Source organism: Hemicordylus capensis, chromosome 5 (genome assembly GCF_027244095.1).
Source record: "Hemicordylus capensis ecotype Gifberg chromosome 5, rHemCap1.1.pri, whole genome shotgun sequence".
Lineage (NCBI taxonomy): Eukaryota > Metazoa > Chordata > Lepidosauria > Squamata > Cordylidae > Hemicordylus > Hemicordylus capensis.
This window is the reverse complement of record NC_069661.1, coordinates 246,510,421-246,524,323: the sequence shown is the minus strand read 5'-3', so window position 1 is coordinate 246,524,323 and position 13,903 is coordinate 246,510,421. Positions and strand designations below refer to the sequence as shown.

At 44.6% G+C, this 13,903-nt stretch overlaps 1 protein-coding gene across 1 annotated transcript in view; it reads left to right on the top strand.

Moving 5' to 3' along the window:
* Positions 1 to 2,489: 2,489 nt before the first annotated feature.
* ETNK1 (ethanolamine kinase 1) overlaps positions 2,490 to 13,903 on the top strand; it is a 51,204-nt gene continuing 39,790 nt past the window's right edge. Inside the window, exon 1 of the mRNA XM_053255643.1 lies at positions 2,490 to 2,985. Within this exon, the coding sequence (XP_053111618.1) occupies positions 2,803 to 2,985 (183 nt within the window). The 5' untranslated portion in view covers positions 2,490 to 2,802. The remainder of the gene's footprint in view (positions 2,986 to 13,903) is intronic.

Genomic DNA, 13,903 nt, shown 5'->3' with positions numbered 1-13,903 from the left:
TTTTATAGTTCTGAACCTCATAGATTTGATTGCTGTTTTGTTATCTCTATAGTTTTAATCAATTCTGCATTCATTTTAAATGTCAGTTCTAAAGCAACTCTAGCTTTAAGGTAGTTTACTGCAGCTTAGTAGTAGCTGTATAGCGGTATATTGCATTTGGCCTTTATACTTATACCTACTCATCAGCTACTGTCTTCACAGTTCTGGGCACAGCCTGTTTCAGTGCTGCTTCCATGTTGTTTTAATGGGCTCTACCTTATGCTGGTCAAAGACTGTAATAAAGACTGACTGATTGGTTGATTGAATGGTCTGACTTGGTATAAAGTCTAGCTGTTCAAAAAGTTGTATCTCAGCAGCTGCAGTGTGTGAAATGGCAGGAATGGCAAAATGGCAGGCACACGTTAGTGCAGGGCAGTATAGCTCTCAATGCCAGAGGGATTCTACAGAGGAGCAGCAGAGTAACAGCAAGAGAGGGGGCACACCTTCATCTCCTGATCTGTGGGCCTCTAACTCTGGCAGCCCAGGGACATTTGCCCCTCCCCTTATCCAGTGGTGGCTACCCTACTGCTAGATAGGCCTTAGCCTCTTATGATAGTAAAAAAATTGGGGGAAAACATCTGTATTTTCAGTCAGAGCTGGCAACCCCAGCTGCAGTCCTAAGCATGCTTAAGGAGAAGGAAGTCCCATTGGATTAAATGCTGAGTAAATGTGTTTAGGATGGTGCTTTCACTCTTTTAGGTGCCTCAGGACTTGTGTGTGTTTGCATTTCTTAAAGCCTAATCATATTTGTTTTTGAGTGAATGCATATCACTATCCTTTATTTAGGTATTTATTTCTCCTTGGTAACTGCCCCTATTTTGTCATCTGGGTGTGGTGCCTTGTTAAAACATTGCTAGTGTGAGAAAGTAACTGAGCTGCCAATCTATAGGACTGAAATTCCAACCCCAAGTCTCTTGAAGCTAAACTTTGGCATGAGTTTCTCTAGCTCAGGGGTCTTGTGGTAGCAGACATGCATTGTCACCTTTGCTAAGCAGGGTCTGCCCTGGTTTACATTTGAATGGGAGACTACATGTGAGCACTGTAAGATATTCCCCTCAGGGAATGGGGCTGCTCTGGGAAAAGCACTTGCGTGCTTGCATGCAAGTTCCAAGTTTCCTCCCTAACATCTCCAAGATAGGCTTGAGAGAGATTCCTGCCTGCAACCTCAGAGAAGCCGCTGCCAGTCTGTGTAGACAATACTGAGTTAGATGGACCGATGGTCTGATTTAGTATATGGCAGCTTCCTTGGTTCCAATCTTGGGTCCCCACATGTTATTGGCCTACAACTCCTATCCTCCTCAGCCACAATAGCTGGAGGCCACAAGGTAACCAAGGGTCCCCAGCAGCAGTTGCACTACGAATCTGGAAGTTGTACTACTCTCCTGGAACAGGTACACAGCTTGGGAGTACTCCTGGAGCCAGGCCTCACCCTGTTATCTCAGGTGGAGGCTATGGCCAGGAGTGCTCTCTACCAGCTTCGGCTGATTCGACAGCTGCGTCCATTCCTTGAAGAGAACAACCTCAAAACAGTGGTGCATCAGGTGGTAATCTCCAGGCTTGACTACTGCAATGTGCTCTACGTGGGGCTGCCGTTCTACATAGTTCAGAAACTTGTTAGTTCCAAATGCAGCAGCCAGACTGCTCTCTAGGGTAACCCAGAGAGACCATATTATGCCTGTTTTAAAATAGTTGCACTGGCTGCCAATATGTTTCCCGGCAAAATACAAAGTGCTGGTTATCACCATTAAAGCCCTGAATGGCTTAGGTCCGGGTTAACTGAGAGAGCAGCTTCTTCAGTACGATCCCCACCGCAGGTTAAGGTCATCTGAGAAGGTCCATCTCCAGTTACCACCAGTTCATCTGATGTCGACTCAGAGGTGGGCCTTCTCTGTAATCACGACAGAGCAATTTAAAAAGGACTGATTCGTGGGTTTTGTCGTTGTGCACTGTCCAGAGCCATTTGGATGAGGTGGTATATTTTATTGTTTTTTGTATTGTATACAATAAATGTTGTATATATTTCTTTGTTTTTTCACATTCCCATCCCGCTCTTCCTCCAAGGCCCCCAGACAGTGGTGTTGACCCTCACCACAACCCTGCAAGGCGGGTTAGGCTGAGAGAAAAAATGACTGGCCCAGAGCTGACCAGTGAGCTTCAGGGCTGAATGGGGAGTTGAACTCGGGTCTCTCTGGTCCTCCTCTAACCACTACAAACAAAACAAAACTCCCACCCATCATTCGGACCACTGTGGCTAGGGAGGATGATGGGAGTGGAGTGGTAGTCCCCCTGTCCCGGGGGCTGCTGAGCTGAACAGGAAGAACAGAAAAGAGAAGCAGGGAGGCCCTACTACAGAAGAAGAAGCGACAGCAGCGGCGGCGGCGCGACTGCTCATTCTCCCAGCCTGCCTTGCGAATTAGCGCCTAGTGGGAGAGGCCTAAAGAGGGAGGGGGGCGGAGCTTCTCCCTTCGGCTAGAGTCTGAACGGGAAAGGAAAGAAAGAGAGAAAAGCAGCCGCCGCCGCCGCCGCTCCTTCGCCGCCCTCTCCTCCTCAGTTCGCCTCGCGCCCCTCAGTTGCCGGCTGCGCCGCTTGCGTGACGACGCCGTTGCCGCCTCCTTCTCCTCTTCGTTGGCCCCCCCCTTCTCGCCGTCTCGTGCGTTGGCCGTTGAGGTTCGGACCCGGTTCGCGCTCGCTCGCCTTCTTCCTCCCTCGCTGGCTGGCTGGCTGCTCCCCCGCCTCCGTCCTCTCTCTCGCCGCCCCGCCGCCATGGCCAACTACATCCACGTGCCGCCCGGCTCGCCGGAGGTGCCGAAGCTGGACATCGTCGTCAGCGAGAGGGACCCGTCGGGCGGCGGCGGTGGTGGTGGAGGGCCGGGCTACCGCCGCGGGGCTCTGCAGCTGCTCCGCCGCCTCAGGCCTGACTGGAAGCCCGAGGAGGTGACGCTGAAGGTAACGGGGAAGGAGCGGCGGCGGCCTGGTGGTGGTGGTGGAGGCTGAGGGGGAGACCGCGGAGGCGGCGGCGGGTCTGAGGGAGAGGCCGGTGTGGGGCGGGGGGGGTGGAGAGAGAGAGGACGAGCAGCCATTGTGGCGGCGAGGAAAAGGGAGGAGCAGCCGCTCTTCCTCTCGCTCGCCTCTTCCCTCTGAAGCCAGCCGGGGCGCCTGGAGTGCTTCTCCTATATGCAGCCCGAAGGAAAGAGGGGCGGGGAAGCGGATTGTGTGTGTATATTTGTGTGAGAAAGAGAGAATATGAAACCGGCGCGTGTGTGCGCTTCGGTGTGGACGCATACACACGGGCTGTGTGTGGATACACTGCCAGGAAGGCATTGCCTGCTTCCCAGTCCGCCTCCCCGCCCTTCTGTTAGACTCCCCCCCCCGCCCCCCTGGAAGAATAAAAAGCGACGTCAACGATGCTTTTAGACCTTATGCTATCTAAATACCTTATTTAGACCCTAGTATACTTAAAAGTATTATAAGAAGATCTAAGTTTTATATATGATCTCTAAAGATCTTCTATAAGAATGGATTGCCTGCCGTTCTTTTTGTTCTGAGACGTTGGGCTTGTCGTTGTCGTCCTCGCTGGACTAGGGCTCTTAAAAGCTGGTCCTGTACCTCCCTCTTGCCCCCCATGTGTTTATATGTGGTTTTCTTCAAAAATTACATATACAACATACGTATACAACATGCTTTCAACAAGAAAAAAATCCCGACTGTAATGTTCTAGAATAATACAGATATATATATTTCCTTGCCTTCAGCACATTTCGCTAACTGAGAAATAGGGTGGGAAGAAGTGGACCCGTGAAAAATGTGTTTTAAAATCTGTACTTTTAGTCCAAAGAAATAGAGTGCTGGAAGGAGGTGATTGCTTGTTTCCACCCTTTCATCAAAATAGCTTTTCTTGGGGAGCAACCACAGCATTACTGTAATAAAGGTGCAGGAGATGTCAACTTGGTCTTCTTTCAGAGAGTACATTGTAACCTTAGAGTCATCATCCCACCCCAACCACCTCCCACGAATCAGGCACCTGGATAGACTTAGCTCATTGCCTTTGCCCCAGGATAACACATGAATAAACTCCTGTGCAGATGTGGCCTCAAGGGAGCAAAGGCTGAATCCTAGACTGTCTTAATGGAATGTAAAAATAGTAGCCTTTTCTTTTCCCCCTCAGGCCTCTTCCAGCTGATACAACTTTTCCTGCCTCAAAATGGTTGTTTTCGAGTCTCCAATTCAAAGGGATTATTTAACGTAGTAGTGATAAAATCATGTCAGGTTTGATTCTGCAGGTTATTGATGAACAGAAAAGGTCTACGTAACAATTAAGTAGTTATGAACTTTATTATTAGATTGTGTTATTGCCTTATTTTAAACTGCAGGGAAGAGGGAAGGTTCTGGAAATGTAGTCAGTGAGGAATGTCATAAGATATGTACCTTCTGTGAGCTGGCTAGAGAACTTCTGGTTCTAGATGGTTTGACAAGAGAGTCATTTGTAGTACATCTTGAAGTTCATTTTTGTGTCTCCCCCCCCATGTGGCAGGTCATGAAGCTAAACAAATAGGGTCCCCCTTTATTTTGTATTGGGGTATCTGGTCTCTGTACAAGCTGCTTTATAACTACTTGATCATTTCATTATTAGATTACCTGAATTGCACCATAGTAAGATAGGTGTGTGCAACTCCTGTTTATCACAGAGTGCATTCGGGTGTCCCTCCTAAAATTTGAAGTAAACTGAAGAAACCTCTTGAATTAGCGTTTTTTATGCAAAAATATACAGAAAAAGGAAAGCAAGACTTTCCAATTTCTGTAAGAACTTATTAGAGATAAAACCTGGTGGGTGGCTTTTTGCCCTGTTACATTATTGCCAGAGTTTCAGACCAGAGCATCTTGTTGTTGCTTGCTGGGTCTCTTGGCTCACATGAGCTGTGTGATTTAGTAGGCTGCAGACTCACACAATGCTTGATCCTTCAAGTCCAGGATACTAAAACAAATCATGCTAATGGATGTATTTCAGTTGTTTAGTTCTAAAATAAATATTTTTCCATATGATGCTGTTAAGGCACTATACAAAGTTGCATTCTTAAACAGGTGGCTCTCATTCACACTCTAATGAATTCCAGAACGTACTAGCATGAATGTGTAATTTGAACTGGGTACATTTGCATTTGCCTTACAAACAGTACGGTAGTAGCCTGCTCCAGCACTAATTTCCTCTATATGGTTCACAACAACAAATATTTATATACTGCTTTTCAACAAAAGTTTCCAAAGTGGTTTACATGGAATAATAAATAAATAAATAAATAAGATGACTCCCTGTCCCCAACAGGCTCACAGTCTAAAATGAAACAGAAGATAGACACCAGCAACAGTCACTGGAGGTACTGTGATGGGGGTGGATAGGGCCAGCTACTCTTTAGGGATGATCCCAAAGCGTTTCGGTGCGGGGCGAAGGGTTCCCTTAAGAGGAGGCGGACAGGTCCTACCTTCCCCCCCCCCTCCAAGCCCCTGCCACAGTGCCCAGATGCTATTTGCAGAGGTGTAGCCTTTCCATAAAAATCTGAATTGGAAAATTTTCTGGGAAACTTTCACATGCAAACCTTCCCCTCATTTGCATAAAATATATTATTTTTTCCTCAGAATTACTATGTGGATTGTTTGACCTATTTACAGTGTTAAAAAACGCTTTCATATTAATTTCCCACATTGTGTATCAAAAGTTTTTCAAGTAGCCAAGCAGACATGTTAGAAATGGAAAATTTCCATGGAAAAATAAAGTATGGGGAATTTTAAAAGACATTTTTCCAAAATAGGGAAATTTCCACCACACATCTCTGGTTGCTGGATTATAACGTCTAGCATCCCTAGCCATAATGTCCAAAGATAGGGATGTACACAAACTGAGATTAGTGCCTTTGTTTAACGCCACAGGGAGGGAAGTGGTGAGCTTTTAAAAAAAGATAGAGAGCAGCCCCTTACCAGCTCACCACTGCCACATGCAGCTTCCTGCTGTGATGGTGCGTGTCCCAAGAACCCATGCATGCTGCTGGTATGCACATGGTGTCCAAGCATGTGCGGGTGTCATGTGTGCTGGTGCCACATGCAGGATCTTGGGACAAGCGCCACCGCAGGAAGCAGCCTGCAGCAGTGAGCTGGCAAGGGCTTGCTTTAAAAAAAAAAAAAAAAAAAGACACTAGCCACTCCCTTCCCTTGTTTCCTCCCAGATGTTTTTCTGCCTGGTGGGGGAAATGGGGTGGAGCACTGGGGACTGCAGGAGAGATGAATCCACCCAAAATTTAGTTGTGCTAGGTCCCTTCTTCTGATTTGGAGCCCGCTCTGCTTCACCATATTCCCAAAGGTCCCTCAAATCTTGGGAGAGGCTTTTTGGATGTGGAGGGAGGAAATTCCCTTGTAAGAATTCCTGCAACAGTCTAATTAAGACGTATACTCAGATTTGTACTGCTGTTTGACATAATATGGCCCAGCTCCTGATTAAGATCTTCAGTTACAGCTAAATTCTTAATTCAGGACAGAGTTGCTGTCAATGAGAATTGATCCTGATTTCACAGTGTTTCTTCACCTGAAGTCATCCTTGGCAGATCTGGCTGGTTGATATAGAAATGTCTTAACACCTTTAAGGTGTGAAAAGTAGCAAAGATGAGAAATGAGAGATTTTGTCAGAATGCTATTAATAGAATACTTATTTTACAGTGACAAAATGGCAACCACCTAACGGTGCAGCGGGGAAGTAACTTGCCTTGTGAGCAAGAGGTTGCTGGTTCGAATCCTTGCTGGTATGTTTCCCAGACTATATCAGGCAGCAGCGATATAGGAAGATGCTGAAAGGCATCATCTCATACTGTGCGGGAGATGGCAATGGTAAACCCCTCCTGTATTCTACCAAAGACAACCACAGGGCTCTGTGGCTGTCAGGAGTCGACACCGACTCGATGGCACTTTACCTTTACTTTAGCTAAATGGCATGTATCTTATATCATTATACAACAATGATCTGTGCCATCAAGATTAGAATCTTTTGGTCATGTGCCATAATGTCTAAGATGAAGTACTGTATTTACATGAATCGAAGACTAGTCGTCCCCCTCCAGTTCTTTGATGTTAGAAATTGGGGGGCTGTCTTGAATTCAGAGTGCTGTTCCTTTTCGGTAAATTTTAAGGGGATTGTCTTAAATTCAGGGTTGCGCTCTCTCTCTCTCTCTCTCTCTCTCTCTCTGCATTGTGGGAGTTAATAGAGTAGTTACACAATACCACCATATGAGACAAGTAGGAAGCATGTGCTTTGAGATCATTTGTAAGCAAAAGGTTATACGGTATTGGGGTGAGTGTGTTGGCTTGTGTGTTTCTGAGGACTATGATAAACGGGAATATACACTTGGATCTAGTTGTCATTCTAGGAGTGGCTCATGAAAACAACTTCTGCTTAATCTCTCCTATAGGAAGAGAGATAATTAGATTGTTGACAAACCTTGAGGAGTGACTGATGTCTTGGAAGAATGGCACTTACATTTCAGCAGCTGAACTATTTTGAATAAGGGGATCCAAAAATAAAACTTGGTGTGTAATCCTGTCTCAGATATTGTTGCTGGATACCTTTAGGAGAAATCATGGCCCATGTAGGTCTACTTCTAAGCTAAAATCCAGCAATATTCATTTAAATTTGTTTATAATGAGATAATCTTGGTATTCTTCTTACAGTCTGTAGTTATTTCCAATGTTGTATATAGTACAGTTTTATATAGTGGAGTGTGTCCCCCAAATGAATGTTGGCAGTGTTCATTTAGTAATAGAATACTGCTACTTTTATCTGCAAGCTTTGCGCAGCTTTGTTAATCCTTGTGGATCTGTGATATAACTAACAAGAACAAATGTTGGACATGAGTGTCTGACAAATAGAAAAAAAGATTATGCGCTCTAGAAAAAGCCACAAGGTAAATTGGGCTATGGCTCCATCTATGCTCTGCATGAGACAAGTGTATCCAAAGCAAACAGGGCAGCTTCAACATGAAATCAACACTATCTATGGCTTATCATATATGGCTCTCGTATAATGGGTATTCGTATCATCATGGAATACCATACAACCGGTACAAGTTCGGCAGTCTTCATACTTGTGTTGGAGTGTGAGACAGGGAGCGGCACATGAAAAAATTATCAAATAAGGCAGGTGAATGACTTCTCCCTTCCATAATACAATGAGTCCATCCATCAATGTATGAACCGAAATGTGGCATGTATGTAGATTCTAAGTCTATTATTCTCCTTGCCACTTTCTTATGGAAGATTGGTTACTTCCTATTCACCATCTCTTGAAGTTCTAGTACTAATCTAATAGAGTGAAATGGCAATAGAAAATCCTGGGCTGCAGTCAGCAAATTACTACAGCAGCCTCTACTGTCTAAAATGTGTCACTGCAGAAAAGAAGAAATTCAAATAAATACCAAACATTAGAATGCCGCTCTTCTTTTTGATACTGTGTTTTAAAATAAAATGGTCAAACTTGCAGCCCACTTCTTTTGTGTCAGCCTCTCCTGGGTGCTTGATAATCCACATATGGAACCACAAAAACAGTTGAAGTGTTAATGTGGTATAATAGACAGCATGAAGAATTTAGACTGGATAGACCTGGATTCAAATTGTTAATCAGACATTAACTTAGGGCAAGTCAGTCTAACCATACTGTACTTGGTTACTGTGAGAATAAAACAGAGTAAAACCATGCATAACACCACTAACGTGCATAGCACTTCACACAAAAATGAAGTCCCTGCCCTGATATGGAGGTAACAGATAAGGCAGAAAAGCTGAGACAGAGTTAGCAAGGGATGACAGAAGTAGCAAGGGATGAATGCATATATGTGTATGCATTATATACATAGGCTTTGTTTGAATTGTGGAATGGGCCAGAGGGATACAGCTAAAGACTTTGAGGTGCAACTGCTTAGATATTCTTGGAGATGAGATGCAGGCATAGGGGCAGCAAAAGAGAATGGGCAGCGTAGTTTAGAAGAGGAAGAAATCTTTAAATGTCTGAGAAAACTGTGAGAAGTGAAGATTTCTGGCAGGGATCTAGAGTTTGTGTTCTCCAGTTTACAACTCTTGGGCCCCTTCTTTGCTTTATTGAAGCATCTGGAAAAAACAGATATTCAAGTATGGCATAGCTGTTTGGATGCAGATTAGAAAGTGCAGAAGAGGGTGACCAAACTGATTAGTTTGGAACACCTTCCTTATGAGGAAAGATACATTGTTTGGGATTGGAATGAATGAGCAACTATCAGCACATAGCAAGTTCCTCATTCTTTGTTTGGCCTTGGCCTTAATCTGCTGTGTTTTACTTTCCTGGCTTATTGTTACTAGAGCAAGAAAAAATGGCTGGTGTCTATAGCTATTGTTTCTACTTGAATGAGTCAAAATTGACTGCATTAAGTTAGATTATCTTCATATGCGCATGCAGCATGCTTTAATGTATATATTTTTAAGTCATATTAATCAGCAATTCATGTCATATTCTTGTATTCCATATGTATTACTCCATCATAATTCCTGGGCTGTAGAAAAGCATAAATCCAAAATAAATATGTAAAATTACTCAAGATCATTATCTTAATCTTAACATGAAATATTATTGGTTTGAGTCTGCCTCTGCTATTATAATCATAAGCAAGATTTTTCATGTTTCATTCTGAAATTCATTTGTTCCCCCCAACAAGTTCTTCAGACAATAGCATGCTTTGGTTAATATGTCATTGTGTTAGGCAATACAGGTTTTGCATTGAAATAATTTTTCTTTTTGCAAAAACTATCCTGTCAAATCTGGATACTGAGATAACTAAAGTTAGTAGGTAGCTGTTCCTGGATGTAAAATCTATGCAAAGGACAGTAAATTGTAATAAAGGTGGAATTATGCTGTATAAGAAGGTATAGATTCCAAAAGGTTAGATTTCTCTTATCCTCAGTTTTACTGTGGATAGTTTCAGACTGTATAATACTAGGGAAATATTGTCCTGTATCTTCCTTCACCCCCTAATTCTGGCCACCATGCAGTGCCTTTTGATACCACGAGACCTGCTGTGGGTGGCTGCCCCAGCTATCTCAAGACTGTATTGATAGCGATCAACCCAGGTTTGTCTTGTACCTTTAGGCCAGGGGTGCACAACTCAAATACCCCAGTGGGCCAGAACCGACCATGACTTGGTGTGTGGGGGCCGAGGTAAATGTCCAGCACATTAATGATCACATTAAAATTAATTACTATAAATGAAAGTAATTATTAATTACTCATTAAAAACATTAATGAAAGCAAATATTACTTAACCACAGCATGAGGAGAGAAGAGGAGGCTAGCAACCGCCTCCTCCTCCCTGCCTCTCATGCACTTTCAAAGCTTAATTTTGAAAGGGGGCTGACTGTAACCAGGACCATGGGGCAAGGCAGCATTTTCCACCTCACCTCAGGCACCACAAAACATTGGGCCTATCCCTGGGGCCAGCAAAATAATCTCTGTGGGCTGGATCTGGCCCCTAGGCCTTAAGTTGTGCAGGCCTGCTTTAGGCCTTAAGGCTACTCTCCTAACTATGTCTTTCTGTTGGTTAGATATAATAGGACTATCAGATTCAGTATATATTAGTGGGGAACTGCCCAGAAAATGTCTGTTTAATTTCAAAAGGGCATAGCTTTTTTAAAGAAAGAAGTGAGGTGAGTGGTTAAAAGAAAGCTGAAGGACGTATCTATAGGGGTCAACATTGATTTTAGCCAGTCCAAAAAATAAAAATTGAGGCCTCTAGGCCTCTTTCCTAAAGGACAGGATATTTGTCTGATGTTCAGCTGTACCTACAAAATGCAGTGCAAATTTGAAGACAATCCGTAAAGGGGATGAGAAATTGTTCCTATCCTTCCACCGTAGTGTAAAGCTGAAAGGGAGGGGGCTTGTCTGTTGGATTTTTGAGGTATTCCTCATACATGCTGCAGCCAGACAAGCCCTTTGCCTTTCCCTCTAGCCCAGTGCTGGAGGGGAGAGGTGAAGAACTTGTTGGCTAAGCTCGGCTCGGCTCCATGCTTACCAGGCATCTGGAGCTCCCAGCAAACACTGAGCCAAAACAATCTTGTTGCCTTCTAGCTTTAGCTGGATGGGACAGGCAAAGATCATGCCTTTTTGGCCACTGTGCTTACTGGTCCTTGCAAACACTGTGGCCAAAGGACACTTATCACCTCTCTGCCCCCAGCTCTTGCCTCCCTTTGCTGGAGGAGAGATATGAAGTGTTTGCCTGTGTTTGTGAGGCATGTGTGCCCAGTTAAACCCCAAACTTGCTCCCAATCTTGAAACTGGGTTGGAGAAGCACCTTAACTACAGTACAGAGACATTTTCCACAGTGTAGGTCATCCATTAACATGGGTTGCAGACTGAACATGCTTCCTGTAGACAGGACTAAAATAGAAAGAGAGGCTAGTTCCTGCAGGCAGGTGGTGCCAAAACGCCAGTTCCGGTTCTGTTTTGCTCCAAGTAGCAGGGCTGTGAAAGAGCTCCATTTCTGGCTTTCCGCAGGTTAGTTTTCTCTGATTCTTTCCTCCCACCCACCACCTCCTTAGATTGTGCCAGGGTGGGAAGGGAGGAGTTTTATTTCATTTCTCAAAATTTTCAAAAAAAAAATTAGTTCTATTTGGCTAATTGGTTTGTTCACAATTTGGTTTGTTCTGCCTTTATCCTTTCTCATTCCCTCTGTTCATTCCTTGGTAGAGATCATCCATCAGGCCGGCCAAGGGTGTCTCCATCACATAGCCTGCTCTAAAGCCAGTTTGAAGTGGATCGAGATAATTATTGTCATCCAAAACTGCCTGGAATTGATCAGCTACCACCCTCTCAGTTACCTTGCCCACCCAAGTGAAGTTGGAGACTCACCTAAAATTATCCATCACTGAGGGCTCCAGGGCAGGCTTCTTAAGCAAAGGACTCACAGTTGTTTCCTTCAAACATGAAGGCATCCTGCCCTCCCTCAGTGAGGCATTTATGATGACAACCAGGCCATCTCTAACAATCTCCCTGCTAGATGTTATAAGCCATGTTGGTCATGGGTCCAAAGGACAAGTGGTAGGCCGAACACTTCTAAGGAGCTTGTCCACATCTTCAGGAGTCACAAATTGAAACTGATATGTTCGAGCCAGAGGAGTTACTGTATACATATAGTAACTCGTATACACAACAGATGCGCACCTATACACACACTCCTATATGCACCTATACACTATATAAACACCTATACATTGAGTTTCTTACCTGGCATTGTTGTTTGCTGTGTCTCTTACTGTCATTTGACATTTTTGACCAGCTGTCCGTCTGCTCTACTCTTGGTTCTATTCAGTCCCTATCTGGTTTATCTGAAATGTTCGCACACTTGCACTTTAGGGGATTTTGCTTGCCAAAGCAGATGCCACCCAGTTGCCATCTGCAATCACCCAGGCGTCATTTAAATAGCTGCTTTGTGACCTTGTTGATTTTAAGTGCCAGCCGTCTAGTTCCATCTTGGTTCAAGTGGATTTGTTAATTTCTAGTTTTGTGAAGTCTTTGCTTATCCCATAATGTATCCCAGTGCCTAACAAATCTAAACCCCTCCACCCAGCACCACCATCTCATCCACACATTGAAACCCCTCAGCTCTGCCTGTCTCGCTGGCACTGCACATGGAACAGGTAGCACTTCAGAGAAGACTATCCTGGGGGTCCAGGACTTCAGTATGCTATCTAGCAGCCTAAATTTGGCTTCCAGGACCTCTCAACTGCATTTCCCAACATCATTGGTGCTGACAGCTGACTCCTCCCCAGCACTGCCTAATTGTCTACTTAGATGCTGTGTGATATCCGCTACCTTCACACCAGGCAGGCATCACTGTGTGGCCTACATGCGGGTCACAAATCCTTCTCTCTATGCCCCTAACAATCTAATCATGCACTACTAGGAGACCCCCAAAGGAGTATCCTCTGTGTGAGGATATGGGCGCATCACCCAAGGAAGGGGTTCCTTCTAAGGGAGCATTTCCCTCTTTCTCATATTGATGTCCTTTTTCCTTGAGATGTTCATTTTCTATGACAGCAGAGCAGCGGTTGGCCTGGGAGTGGGATGCCTCTGTCATATCCCTGAGGTTCTCATGCTCATACCTTTCTGCCTCCCTGAGCTTCTCCAGGTCATCGATCTTGGCTTTGAGAGAACGAACTTGTTCCCTGAGAGCCAGGAGCGCTTTCAACCGAACTGCACACACGACTTCTGCCTCTCAGGCAGATAGTCATACATGTAGCACTCCATACACTGGGAAGCACCCCCTTATTGGCTATTTAGACTATGTAGAGCTTGTTTACTTGAAAGCTAGGTTTTAGCTGCAGTCGTCAGCTAAGCTCTGTCCTCCCAAGAAAATTACAAAAGTGGGGTAGTACTTATTTTTCTCCTCATGCTCATTGTCTCCTTTGTGATGATGAGGGACCACTTGTGTGCCTCCCTGCACACTTTCCCACTAAATTCTGCACAAAACCTCTTTGATAATTGGTTGGCAAACGCCTGTTCACAAAGCTCCTCTAGTCTGAGCCTTGTCTTGTCAAGAGCTGCTTTCAGACTGAGCCACCTCAGGAATGTGTCCCCTCCCACAATCTGTGTGATTCACCTGCATCTAATGCCCCACCCAGTGTCTCTCTAGGCACAACTGAAAATCTGCTCTGTGCAGAACAAACTTCTACTTTATTTACCTTTATTGCTAACTTGTTCAAATCCCTTTTGGCTCCCTTATCTGGCCCCGCTCTTCCTACTGCCCCTCATATTGCTCCAGATCAGACACCAGCCAAACCTAGAGGGCTTTCTTGCCCCTCAAATTCC